The 14856-nt window shown below is 43.6% G+C and overlaps 1 protein-coding gene across 1 annotated transcript in view; it reads right to left on the bottom strand.

The window, feature by feature from the left end:
- The window catches only part of LOC124719623, a 60582-nt gene extending 48499 nt beyond the window's left edge, over window positions 1-12083 (bottom strand). The window contains exons 1-2 of the mRNA XM_047244840.1: window positions 11992-12083; window positions 7375-7547 (exon numbers count right to left, since the gene is read on the bottom strand). Of these exons, the coding sequence (XP_047100796.1) occupies window positions 7375-7547; window positions 11992-12029 (211 nt within the window). The 5' untranslated portion in view covers window positions 12030-12083. The remainder of the gene's footprint in view (window positions 1-7374; window positions 7548-11991) is intronic.
- Between the last annotated feature and the right edge of the window lie 2773 nt (window positions 12084-14856).

The following is a 14856-nucleotide window of genomic DNA, read 5'->3' as shown; positions in this document are numbered from 1 at the left end:
TTTATAAAGCTCTACACACACTCTTGCTAATTGGAAACCGACAAAAATAACGCACTGCACAGGCTACAGACATGCGAACCACTCATAAATTGTAAGAGGTCCGAGCAGATGTAATTTCGATGTATTGCTCATGCGGTGCCTGCAATAGGCAAGGTATAAGAGAATCTCTGACCAGAGAGCAGTGTTGATTGCAGTAGGAACTGTGTAGCTGTAGCAGTAAAGTTGTCGCTAGTCTGGAGTCTGCTCTGGTCTGGTCTGGTGTATCGTGTTGGCTGGCCCGGTCGTGGTGCAGCGATGTCGCAGTCTGAGTATTATTGTATAAGGTACAAAGCAGCCTCGCGCGTATTTAGTAATGTTATCTCAAGTCGCATGTAAATGTTTTAAAACTCTCGTAATAATAATCTTCCTCATAAAAAGTAACTTTTAACAACCATTCATTTCAATTTAAAGAATTTACTAATTTCTCCCATCCATGATCATCCCGATTATTGCAATAGAAAAATCAGTTGCTCCCTTTCATAAATGACAGATAGGTCGGCCAGCAATGCACAGAGCTGTGCCGGAAAAATTTATTGTAAGAGCAGATATATCCGGCGACTTCATTGAGGTAAGAATTTTTTCCTTTTTTTATTCAGAATGATCTTTCAGGGCCATGACGCAGCACTGCTGTCGTCCAAAATTTACCAGGTTAAATTCACAGTGAATTATTGAAAAGTCATAAGCGAGCGACAATTTAATTGAGAGGTTAATTACATTGTTTTATTACCAGGTTACTGAATTTATTTTTTTATTGGGACGTTACACTGAATGTGAACGACATAATTATAATTTTTACTGTTGAGAGATTTAGGAATTTTTCTGTTTTGAGGTTACGCTAAATGTGAATGAATTTTGAGCTTAGATTAAATCAGAAAGAATTTTGTGTGGAGGTTAATGTGAAAAGAATTTTGTAGGGAGGTTATAAATGTAAATGAATTTTGTGGGGAGGTTACACTGTGAGAGAATTTTGTTTTGAGGTTACACCAAATTAGAATCATTATTCATATTATTTATTTTATATATTTTGTGGGGAGGTTACAAAATAATACAATACCTTTACGTCCAGATAGGCAAACAACTCGCAAATTGTCAAAATGATAGTCCATCTAAAAGACTCTGCTTGTTTAATCATCGACTGTCGAAATCGTACACCGGTCTTTATTTAAACAATTAGAGGCAGCACCGCCACCAAGTGTGTATGCATGCCGATGGTAGCTCGGGTCTGCTACGTGTTCTGAGAGCGTCTGCGAGGGGTGCGTGTACACAGACGCGCAGAAAACAGAGCAAATGCTCCCCGAATGTGGGGGTGACTGGACACAGTCCAGTACAGTGCTGTATCAAGCCTCCTGATCAGTGCATCTGGGCTGGGCGGTGGCTGCTGTGTCACATTGACAGGCAACTTTAGAACCCAGAACGAGCAGTTACGTCGTGATCGCATGGACAGATCTGACATAAATTCGATGGAATTGCGAAAAATGTGTAGGGAATAGGTATAAATTAATCGAATATACACGGAAATGCGGGGAAATTGAGGAAGTACTTGTGTTATGTTCTGGTTCGCACCGAACAGTTTGTGCATGGTATCAGGCCAACAAGAGGAATGCGAGGAAACATTGGCATCGAAACGAGAGGGAATCAGGGAGGTAATCAATTGTCTATTGAGATATCAGTGATACATGGGAGTTGACTAGTGTATTTGGTGCTTTTGAGGAGTTCAGAGATCGTTTCACCTCTAAACTTACTTGCATCTGCGTTTTAGGATAACAGAGAGTGGAGGGGTTGATCGATTGAGAAACAGCTGTAGAGGTACGATTTAAACGTTGACTGGTTCATGCTAGAGAAGGAGAAGTTGGTGCAGGTAAATTTTTTTTTTTTTTTTTTTTTTTCCGTGTTCTATCCGGATGCATGAGTCTCGTGACATAGACTGCTTTCTACTCGTATACAGCTACGTGTTCCGTATGTGGTTTAAAGCAGAGTCTATTTGCGATCGTTAACAGTAAACCTCTCGGTCATCAGAGGACTTCCACCTCATGTGTAATGAAATTTAACACATTCCTCTAAAAGAATTTTGATTTTATGCGACCCCCTGTCGCATCTAGAGTGTAAAATCGAGACTTCAGGGTCATAAATAACTTACAAGGGAACCTCCCCATCGCACCCCCCTCAGATTTAGTTATAAGTTGGCACAGTGGACACAGGCCTTGAAAAACTGAACACAGATCAATTGAGAAAACAGGAAGAAGTTGTGTAGAACTGTGAAAAAATAAGCAAAATATACAAACTGAGTAGTTCAAGGGAAGATAAGCAACAATAAGGACTATAGGAACGCCGGAGCGCCGTGGTCTCGTGGTAACGTGAGCAGCTACGGAAAAAAAGGTCCTAGGTTCAAATCTTCCATCAAGAGTAAATTTTAATTTTTTTATTTTCAGTTTATGTGACAAACTCTTATGTTTTCATCACTTTTTTGGGAGTGATTATCACATCCACAAGAAAACCTAAATCGGGCAAGGTAGAAGAATCTTTTTACCCATTCGCCAGGTGTACAAGTTAGGTGGGTCGACAACATATTCCTGTCATGTGACGCACATGCCGTCACCAGTGTCGTATAGAATATATCAGACGTGTTTTCCTGTGGAGGAATCTGTTGACCTATGACCTTACGATCAAATGTTTTCTGTTCCCATTGGAGAGGCACGTCCTCTCGTCTACTAATCGCACGGTTTTGCGGTGCGGTCGCAAAACACAGACACTAAACTTATTACAGTGAACAGAGATGTCAATGAACGAACGGACAGATAGTAACTATGCAAAAATAAAGAAAGTAAAATTTTCAGTCGAGGGAAGACTTGAATCAAGGATCTCTCGTGCAGCAGCTGCTCACGCTACCACGGGACCACGGCGCTTCTAAACACACTTTTTCCATGATGTTGCTTATGTGGCACATGGACTACTCAGTTTGTATATTTTGCTTATTTTTTCACAGTTCCACACAACTTCTTCCTGTTTTCTCGAGTGATCTGTGTTCAAGTTTATCAAGGCCTATCCACTGTGCCAACTTATAACTAAATCTGAGGGGGGTGCGATGGGGAGGTTCCCTTGTTAGTGGTAAGAGCTTGTGATGCGGTGCAAACCCTGTGTACACATTTGCTCGACTGATGTGCTGTTTACAGGGTTAGCGACGGAATGACTTGTAATTTTCACATGTCGGACGCTGCTGCTACGCGTTTATCTGTTTCCTTCTAGGATGCATCCCCCGCTAAAATTTTATATATAGGCCTGATGCAGGCATCGTATAATTTCTGAACCGTGGTGGGATTTGGAGAGTGGACACTATACGTCTCCGCAAAGCTATTTTGTGCTCGTATCATGCAACTCAAATGTTTTACGTTTCGATAACATAGTTCAGCCTAGAGAAACCGGGAAGAAGCATGTGTGTCTGATAGGTCGGAAACGTATGCGCTCTAACATTATAGCCAGTTCTTAAGTGCAGACCGTTGTAGTCTTAGGAGTGCGTGTGTTCATGTTCTCTCTCTTAGGATTACCTTCCAGGTGCGGATCCTAGACTCTAGAACAATACTTGGCTGATTTTTGTAAAAATGCATCGAGTGCCATCCGTCTGGGGCTCCGTCGCGTATAAAATAAATCTTTTGTTGAGCTTCTTACTGTCTGGTGTTATATGGCCGCACTTTGGAATCTGTTACTATACATCGATAAGGGGTGCTAAGCTCCGCTACATGGTCGCGTCTCATGCACTTGGACGGGTTAGGACTCGGAAAGCTCAATTCATTTACGAGACGTGGAGAGTAGTGGTCTTCTTATGGACGGTTGCAGCCTAATTCGCTATCTGTAATGCAGGGCTGATTGGTCAGTGGCAGTGTGAGGATGGTCTTTTACCCTAAGATGGCGAGAATGCTCTGTGACTCCCATACGCGGAGAGATAGATCGTAAATTAAACACTATGCTCGAGGTGACAGAAATATGTAGAGCGCTGTCTTGTATACTTTGATGATTTATGTGTTCAAGAATTAATTGTTAATGGGCGTACTGCTAAGTCATCTATCCATGTTCACTATGACACTCGCAACGTGGAGAGGGCAAGGTGTAGGTAGCTATGATACTGAAATTGGGGAAACATGTTGTCACATCATTGGCTGGTGCTGCACTTAGTCTAAAATTCTTTGTGCTGTTGCTTAATATTACAGTACATGGGCGGTGTCTTTTCCATCACATCCATGCATTGGTTACCACATGATAGAGTGACATCGCTTGTTTCAGTTGGGAAAGGTCATAACTGCGTCTTGTCAAAATTATGGCCAAAACCTCCGCGTGAAGAAGGTATAAACTGCGTCCTGCCAGAATTATGGACCAAATCTCCGTGTTCAGAAGGTCATAACTACATATTGTCCACATTATAGCCCAAATCTGCATGTTCAGAAGATCATAACTGCGTATTGTCAGAATTTTGCCCCAAATCTCCGTGTTCAGAAGGTCATAACTGCGTACTGTCAGCATTATGGCCGAAACCTCTGTGTTCAGAAGATCATAACTGGGTATTGTCAGGATTATGGCCCAAATCTCCGTGTTCAGGATTTCATAACTGTGTATGGTAGGAATTATGGCCCAAATCTCCGTGTTCAGAAGGACATAAGTGCATATTGTCAGAATTATGGACAAAACCTCTGTGTTCAGAAGATCATAACTGTGTATGGTAAGATTTCTAGCCCAAATCTCCGTGTTCAGAAGGGCATAAGTGGGTATTGTCAGAATTACGGCCCAAATCTCTTTGTTCAGAAGGTCATTAATCCATAGTGTCAGAATTGTGGCCCAAATCTCTGTGTTCAGGATTTCATAACTGTGTATGGTAAGAATTATGGCCCAAATCTCGGTATTCAGAAGGTCGTAACTGTGTATTGTCAGAATTATTGCCCAAATCTGCGTGTTCAGAAGGTCATAACTGCGTAATGTCAGAATTATGTCACAAATCTCTGTGTTCAGAAAGTGATAACACTATGTATTGTCGGAATTATGGCAAAAATCACTGTGTTCAGATGGTCATAACTGCATAGTGTCTGAATTATGGCCCAAATATCCGCGTTCAGAAGGTCATAACTGCATAGTGTCAGAATTATGGTTCAAATCCCCATGTTCAGATGGTCATAACTGCGTATTGTCTGAATTATGGCCCAAATATCCGTGGTCAGAAGGTCATAACTGTGTAGTGTCAGAATTATGGCCCAAATCTCCGTGTTGGGAAGGTCATAACTGTGTAGTGTCAGAATTATGGCCCAAATCCCAGTGTTGAGATGGTCATAACTGCATAGTGTCTGAATTATGGCCCAAATATCCGTGGTCAGAAGGTCATAACTGCATAGTGTCAGAGTTATGGTTCAAATCCCCATGTTCAGAAGGCCATATCTGCATAGTGTCAGAACTATGGTTCAAATCCCCATGTTCAGATGGTCATAACTGCAAAGTGTCTGAATTATGGCCCAAATATCCGTGGTCAGAAGGTCATAATTGCATAGTGTCAGAATTATGGTTCAAATCCCCATGTCCAGATGGTCATAACTGCGTATTGTCTGAATTATGGCCCAAATGTCCGTGGTCAGAAGGTCATAATTGCATAGTGTTAGAATTATGGTTCAAATCCCCATGTTCAGAAGGTCATATCTGCATAGTGACAGAATTATGGTTCAAATCCCCATGTTCAGATGGTCATAACTGCGTGTTGTCTGAATTATGGCCCAAATCTCCGTGTTGGGAAGGTCATAACTGTGTAGTGTCAGAATTATGGCCCAAATCTCCGTGTTGGGAAGGTTATAACTGTGTAGTGTCAGAATTATGGCCCAAATCCCAGTGTTGAGATGGTCATAACTGCATAGTGTCTGAATTATGGCCCAAATATCCGTGGTCAGAAGGTCATAATTGCATAGTGTCAGAATTATGGTTCAAATCCCCATGTTCAGAAGGTCATATCTGCATAGTGTCAGAATTATGGTTCAAATCCCCCATGTTCAGATGGTCATAACTGCGTATTGTCTGAATTATGGCCCAAATATCCGTGGTCAGAAGGTCATAACTGTGTAGTGTCAGAATTATGGCCCAAATCTCCGTGTTGGGAAGGTCATAACTGTGTAGTGTCAGAATTATGGCCCAAATCCCAGTGTTGAGATGGTCATAACTGCATAGTGTCTGAATTATGGCCCAAATATCCGTGGTCAGAAGGTCGTAATTGCATAGTGTCAGAATTATGGTTCAAATCCCCATGTTCAGAAGGTCATATCTGCATAGTGTCAGAGTTATGGTTCAAATCCCCATGTTCAGATGGTCATAACTGCGTATTGTCTGAATTATGGCCCAAATATCCGTGGTCAGAAGGTCATAACTGTGTAGTGTCAGAATTATGGCCCAAATCTCCGTGTTGGGAAGGTCATAACTGTGTAGTGTCAGAATTATGGCCCAAATCTCCGTGTTGGGAAGGTCATAACTGTGTAGTGTCAGAATTATGGCCCAAATCCCAGTGTTGAGATGGTCATAACTGCATAGTGTCTGAATTATGGCCCAAATATCCGTGGTCAGAAGGTCATAACTGCATAGTGTCAGAACTATGGTTCAAATCCCCATGTTCAGAAGGTCATATCTGCATAGTGTCAGAATTATGGTTCAAATCCCAATGTTCAGATGGTCATAACTGCGTATTGTCTGAATTATGGCCCAAATATCCGTGGTCAGAAGGTCATAACTGCATAGTGTCAGAATTATGGCCCAAATCTCCGTGGTCAGAAGGTCATAACTGTGTAGTGTCAGAATTATGGCCCAAATCTCCGTGTTGAAAAGGTCATAACTGTGTAGTGTCAGAATTATGGCCCAAATCCCAGTGTTGAGATGGTCATAACTGCATAGTGTCTGAATTATGGCCCAAATAACCGTGGTCAGAAGGTCATAATTGCATAGTGTCAGAATTATGGTTCAAATCCCCATGTTCAGAAGGTCATATCTGCATAGTGTTAGAATTATGGTCCAAATCTCCGCGCAAGATCGACAGCTGGGACTGTCATATTGCAAGTGTGCTTTTTTTTATATGAAACCTTGTTGGTGATCTCCCCTTGTTAGATGCAATAGTTTGTTAGTTGACAACTATTTCTTCTCTCGAGTGTCGTTATTACTTAGTTGTAATGTTTTTCTTTTTATGTACTTTAATACGGACAGGGTTTTCAATCTGGTGGAACTCCATCTTGATTTGTTCGTTAATTTAGACGAAATTTTTTGTAGAATACCTTAATGAGCACATTGCGCGTTATTTAACAATAACGTACTTCCAGATGTGATACTCACCAGTTTTGTTCAAGTCCTTCCACTCGTAAGTAGGTCCGTAGTTGATCTCACAGCTTTTTCTGCCGACCATGGCTCTGGTGATGCGCCGAACGGCGTGCCACGTCTGGGACAGGGCGTGGTGCCTCAGGTCGTCTGCCTGCAGCGTCGTCGTGTTCCATGCCATGTTGTCCAACCTTTCAAAAATAAAATTCAGTCAGCTGATGCAATAGACGATATTCTGGAACTTAACCGTATTTTGTAGAATAGAATAGTGTAAGCTTAACCCAAGTTGCCCTTTGTTTAGCTTTTACGTTTCCCATTGACAGACGTTGCCAGCCCATTAGTGACGAATCAAGGTGCCAGTCGATTATCCTGGCGTAAATTATGACGGGTACGCGAGTCTGCTAACATATTCTGGCGAACTGATCGTTGCTGATGAAATACAAGAATTCACATACAAGGTGTCCAGAAAAGGGCTCCCTGATTTCAAAATTAAATATCTCGAAAACAAAGATCGATAGAGGAATGGAGTTAACGGTATGTTTATTGTGAAAGCTGTAAGAAGTTTATACAGCAGTTTGAAACAATAGTTACAAGAGCTGCTAACAGATGGCGCTGTACGCTGTACAGCTCATATCAGCATACATAAGTGAAATAATCGTATGAAAACAATCTTTCCAAACAATCACATCACAATGTTTTCAACATGTTCACCATTGGCACTACAGAGGTGGCGAAACGAATAATGAAATTCGCTATCACATTTCGTAGTGTCTCAACCGAAATGGATTCACATGCCACAGAGATCGCCGATTCAAGCTCGTCCAGCGTGGCGGGATCCTTCGGGTAGACCGTGTCTTTCTCTGTGCCCCACAAAAAAAAGTCACAGGGAGTCAAATCCGGCGAATATGGAGGCCAATCCATGCCCGCACCAGTAAATTTGGGATATTCCAAAGCAATGACTCGATTCCCGAAGTATTACTCAAGAAAGCGAAACACTTGTTCGGTCCGATGTGGTCGGGCTCCATCTTGTATAAACCATTCAGTACCTGGTCGATCTTCTAACGCTTGCTGTGTGGCGACAAATTGTTCCAAAATTGCAACGTAACGTGCACCAGTGACCGTTTCTCGAATGAAAAAAGAGCCAATAATGCCTCTGCTGCATACTGCAGCCCACACAGTAACTTGAGGAGAATACAGGGGTTTCCCTTCACACCAATATGGCTTTTCGGAGCCCCAAAATCGCCTGTTCTGCTTATTCACGTATCCATTCAGGTGGAAGTGTGCTTCATCTGTAAAGCAGATGCAGCCAACATCAAATCCTTCACTATCAATCATTGTGAGCATCTGATTAGCAAAGGCAACCCTTTGTTGCACAGTTCGTACGGCTATGGCCTGGTGCGTTTGAATTTTGAATGGAAACACGTGTAGGCTCTTTCTCAGTATTTTCTGCGTGCTGGAACGCTTCAAACGAGTCTCAGATCCAATTCTTCGGACGGATGACATTGGATTTCGCTGAATAATTCCAGAAACTGTGGCGATATTTTCAGGCGTAACTGCGGTTTGCTTGCGGCCAACATGCCCCACTAGATCATCAGTTACGCTGCCTGTTCGTTGAAATTTTGCGAAGAGCGTACGAATGGTTTTCGCATCGGGTCCTTTTGGAACGTTAAATCGTGCTTGAAAACTTCGCCTTGTTGCCGTAGGACTCTCTTCTAACCTGTGGTAGTCTAGCACCAGAAAAACGCGTTATTCAATGGAGTATACGGTTTTAATCTCTACGTTCGGTACGCTAACCTCCTTCCACGTTTCAATAGTGGAACGGATCGCTCTGAGCTTCGGATCACTATTTATACTAGGCATTGCGTATGGCGATTACAGCGCCATCTGTTAGCAGCTTTTGTAACTATTATTTCAAACTGCTGTATAAACTTCTTACAGCTTTTACAATAAACATACCGTTTACTGCATTCCTCTATCGATCTTTGTTTTGGAGATATTTAATTTTGAAATCAGGGAGTCCTTTTCTGGACACCCTGTACAACCATCAGCCAGAACTATGACTAGACCAGCACGGGAGACCACTTTCTAAAACGTGGAGTGGGCGCTCCCCTACAACATGTCCCATTGTCTACTCCTCGGCACCATAGTCACAGGCAGCGCTTCCACCAAAACCCACTTTTTCAAGACGCAGCCGTATCACCTTTGTGCCATTTGGGTGAGGTTGGATCTTGAGCTTTCGTGACAAGGAAGACCATACTGTGCAATGATACTCAGTTGCTCTAGTCTGTAACAAGCTATTTAGGACTCAATTCTTGTTGGACACTGTCTTAAGAAACTTCCTGGCAGATTAAAACTGTGTGCCCGACCGAGACTCGAACTCGGGACATTTGCCTTTCGCGGGCAAGTGCTCTACCAACTGAGCTACCCAAGCACGGCTCACGCCCGGTCTCACAGCTTTACTTCTGCCAGTACCTCGTCTCCTACCTTCCAAATTTTACAGAAGCTCTCCTGCGAACCTTACAGAAGTAGCACTCCTGAAAGAAAGGATACTGCGGAGACATGGCTTAGCCACAGCCTGGGTGTCTATATCAGCGCACACTCCGCTGCAGAGTGAAAATCTCATTCTGGAAACTGTCTTAAGAATTAGTACCTTGTCATCTCTGATTGCGAGATTACTAGGCACAAAACTGGATAGAACAGGCAACCACTGAGTGGGTGCTGTTGTGGCAATGCTATTAATAACATGGCCCCTTTTTAGGGTTTATAATAATTATGTATTATAATTATTTGTTATAAATGGTTGTGTATAGTAATTATGTGTTATTTATGGTTGTTCAAAGCAGGGATCCGGCAGAAAAATGCGTAAAAACTTATTACGGGTTAAGTGAACATTTTAGAGACTTTGATACGTTAAGGGGGTAGGACGTCAAAGGGGCCGACTTGGAGCAGAAGAGGCATGACAGGACATTCTAGTAACCAGTGTCTATACTTTTACAAATAAACTCATAAAACTTTGTCAGCATGACCAGGAAGGATTCAGGATTCACACTAATTGCAGAGGAAGTTCGAAAACATCATCATCATCATCATAATTTAAGGCATTATTCCTTTCAGCGTTCAGTCTGGGGCATAGCCCCCCTTACAAAATTCCTCCATGATCCCCTATTCAGTGCTAACATTGATGCCTCTTCTAATGTTAAGCCTATTACTTCAAAATCTTTCTTAACCGAATCCAGGTACCTTCTCCTTGGTCTGCCCCGACTCCTCCCACCCTCTACTGCTGAACCCATGAGTCTCTTGGGTAACCTTGCTTCTCCCATGCGTGTAACATGATCCCACCATCTAAGCCTGTTCGCCCTGACTGCTACATCTATAGAGTTCATTGCCAGTTCTTCTTTGATTTCCCTTTTGTGGACACCCTCCTGCCATTGTTCCCATCTACTAGTACCTGCAGTCATCCTAGCTACTTTCATATCCGTAACCTCAACCTTGTTGATAAGGTAACCCGAATCCACCCAGCTTTCGCTCCCATACAACAAAGTTGGTCGAAAGATTGAACGGTGCACAGATAACTTAGTCTTGGTACTGACTTCCTTCTCTTATTTTATTTTGATGATCATTCCTACCTATGTAGGTTGGCCTCAACAAAATATTTTCGGAAGAGAACGTTGGTGACTGAAATTTCGTAAATAGATCTCGCCGCGAAGAAAAGCGTCTTTGCTTTAATGACTTCCATCCCAACTCGCCTATCATATCTGCCACACTCTCTCCCCTATTACGTGATAATACAAAACGAGCTGCCCTTTTTTGCACCCTTTCGATGTCCTCCGTCAATCCCACCTGGTAAGGATCCCACACCGCGCAGCAATATTCCAACAGTGGACGAACGAGTGTAGTGTAAGCTGTCTCTTTAGTGGACTTGTTGCAGCTTCTAAGTGTCCTGCCAATGAAACGCAACCTTTAGCTCGCCTTCCCCACAATATTATCTATGTGGTCTTTCCAACTGAAGTTGTTCGTAATTTTAACACCCCGGTACTTAGTTGAATTGACAGCCTTGAGAATTGTACTATTTATCGAGTAATCGAATTCCGACGGATTTCTTTTGGAACTCGTGTGGATCACCTCACACTTTTCGTTATTTAGCGTCAACTGCCACCTGCCACACCGTACAGCAATCTTTTCCAAATCGCTTTGCAACTGATACTGGTCTTCGGATGACCTTACTAGACGGTAAATTACAGCATCATCTGCGAACAACCTAAGAGAACTGCTCAGATTGTCACTCAGGTCATTTATATAGATCAGGAACAGCAGAGGTCCCAGGACGCTTCCCTGGGGAACACCTGATATCACTTCAGTTTTACTGGACGATTTGCCGTCTATTACTACGAACTGACAGGAAATCTCGAATCCAGTCGCACAACTGAGACGATACCCCGTAGGCCCGCAGCTCGATTAGAAGTCGCTTGTGAGGAACGGTGACAAAAGCTTTCCGGAAATCTAGAAATACGGAATCAACTTGGCAGACTGGCGGAAAATAGGGAAAGAAAGTGACAGCGCTGAGAACAAAATCAAGGAGAGGAGAAGGAGACTAGCTGTACGGTTAGTAGCTACGACGCCGAGTGGCGTACGTACCTCGGTACAGAGCAGGAGTCGATGCAGTCGTCGGCCATGCGGCAGATGAGCTCCCCGACGAGTTGCAAGGACTCGTTGCGCGCGAGGCGGCGGAGCTCCGCCAGCGCGTCGGCGCACGCCTCCCCCTCCTCCCCCGCACCCGCAGGCGGCGCCAGTCCGTAGCCGCTGATGGCGTCTGCCGTGCGGACCACAGCCGACCACGCCGCGGGCTGCTGCTCCAGGGCGCCGCACGACACGAACTCCGGCAGCCGATCTGCAGGACACCCCGAGGTCTGCACTGTGACCACCCACTCGGGCTTCCATTGACTGCTCCTATCCAGGTAGCTAATGAGAAGTAGAAGAAATGAGAACAGCGAGAAACTTAACATCAGGATTGATGGTCACGAAGTCAATGAAGTTCAGGAATTCTGCTACCTAGGCAGTAAAACAACCAATGACGGACGGAGCAAGGAGGACATCAGAAGCAGACTCGCTATGGCAAAAAAGGCATTTCTGGCCGAGAGAAGTCTACTAATATCAAATACCGGCCTTAATTTGAGGAAGAAATTTCTGAGGATGTACGTCTGGAGTACAGCATTGTATGGTAGTGAAACATGGACTGTGGGAAAACCGGAACAGAAGAGAATCGAAGCATTTGAGATGTGGTGCTATAGACGAATGTTGAAAATTAGGTGGACTGATAAGGTAAGGAATGAGGAGGTTCTACGCAGAATCGGAGAGGAAACGAATATGTGGAAAACACTGATAAGGAGAAGGGACAGGATGATAGGACATCTGCTAAGACATGAGGGAATGACTTGCATGGTACTAGAGGGAGCTGTAGAGGGCAAAAACTGTAGAGGAAGACAGAGATTGGAATACGTCAAGCAAATAATTGAGGACGTAGGTTGCAAGTGCTACTCTGAGATGAAGAGGTTAGCACAGGAAAGGAATTCGTGGCGGGCTGCATCAAACCAGTCAGTAGACTCACGACCAAAAAAAAAAAAATAAAAAATAAAAAATTCACATCAAGAGGCGTTCGCTGTGTTATTCACTGGTTTGGTATTTAACTAATTTGTAAATGAAAATGACAATCTCATTTTATTACATTGAGTAATTACTAAATAATTTTTCTCCCGGCTAAAGATTTGGTCAACTTGCTAAAGAACTCCAAATTAACGCGGAGTTAAAGTGTTGTCTGTAAGTTGTGTAAGTGTCACTAAATCACAGTTCGTACAATAGATTCTATATAACTATTGATTACCGGAATGAGATTTTCACTCTGCAGCAGAGTGTACGCTGATATGAAACTTCCTGGCAGGTTAAAACTGTGCGCCCGACCGAGACTCGAACTCGGGACCTTTGCCTTTCGCGGGCAAGTGCTCTACCATCTGAGCTACCGAAGCACGACGCACGGCCGCTACTCACAGCTTTACTTCTGCCAGTATCTCGTCTCCTACCTTCGGTAGCTCAGATGGTAGAGCACTTGCCCGCGAAAGGCAAAGGTCGCGAGTTCGAGTCCCGGTCGGGCACACAGTTTCAACCTGCCAGGAAGTTTCATATCAGCGCACACTCCGCTGCAGAGTGAAAATCTCATTCTGGAAACATCCCCCAGGCTGTGGCTAAGCCATGTCTCCGCAGTATCCTTTCTTTCAGGAGTGCTACTTCTGTAATGTTCGCAGGAGAGCTTCTGTAAAATTTGGAAGGTAGGAGACGAGGTACTGGCAGAAGTAAAGCTGTGAGACCGGGCGTGAGTCGTGCTTGGGTAGCTGAGACGTTAAAGCACTTGCCCACGAAAGGCAAAGGTCCCGAGTTCGAGTCTCGGTCGGTGCACGCAGTTTTAATCTGCCAGGAAGTTTCATATCAGCACACACTCCACTGCAGAGTGAAAATCTCAATCTGGAATCCTTGTCTTTGTATGATACACATCGATATGTCCAATTACATCAGAGAATGTTATATAAATAACTAATATTTATCATCGTTTTCACAATTTTTTTTTATATGTCGAATGGATAATGTTTATAACTGTTAAACGCATAATTTCCTTTCGTCGCACTGTAGCTAAAATTTATCTCGTGGATGTTACAATCAGTACTATCAGCCACTGAAGGTGAAACACTAAGAGAGCTCAAAATGGTTCAAATGGCTCTGAGCACTACGGTACTTAACATCTGAGGTCACCAGTCCCCTAGACTTAGAATTAATTATACCTAACTAACCTAAGGACATGCCTATAACATTTTCCACAACGAAACCTGGCACAAAATCCAAAGAGATCCTGGTCGTATTTGAAGTATGTTAGCGGCAAGAAACAATCAATGCCTTCTCTGTCCTATAGCAATGGAGATACTGTGGTGTCACCGCCAGACACCACACTTGCTAGGTGATAGTTTTAAATCGGCCGCGGTCCATTAGTACATGTCGGACCCGCGTGTCGCCACTGTCAGTGATCGCAGACCGAGCGCCACCACAAGGCAGGTCTCGAGATAGGACTAGCACTCGCCCCACTTGTACGGACGACTTTGCTAGCGACTACACTGACGAAGCCTCGCTCCTTTGCCGACCAGATAGTTAGAATAGCCTTCAGCTAAGTCCATGGCTACGACCTAGCAAGGCGCCATTAGCCTTACATAGCAATTGATACTTATCGTATAAAGCATGTCTCATCAAGAACGATGTATACAACAAGGATGGATTAAAGTTAAGTATTCCAAAAGCTACGTACTTTTCTTTATAGCATTCATTACGTATCCTGTTTCAGACCTCACGCCATCCTTCGTGTGTTTATAGCGTGCATTGCGGTCCCCTCAAATCACACTGTGTCGGCACTTCTGTCGACGCATCAGATACTATCGAAGACATTGCTGCGAAAGCAGTTAATAA

Source organism: Schistocerca piceifrons, chromosome 11, assembly GCF_021461385.2.
Source record: "Schistocerca piceifrons isolate TAMUIC-IGC-003096 chromosome 11, iqSchPice1.1, whole genome shotgun sequence".
Classification (NCBI taxonomy): domain Eukaryota; kingdom Metazoa; phylum Arthropoda; class Insecta; order Orthoptera; family Acrididae; genus Schistocerca; species Schistocerca piceifrons.
Note: the sequence above shows the minus strand (reverse complement) of the source record. Positions and strands in the feature narration are given on the sequence as shown.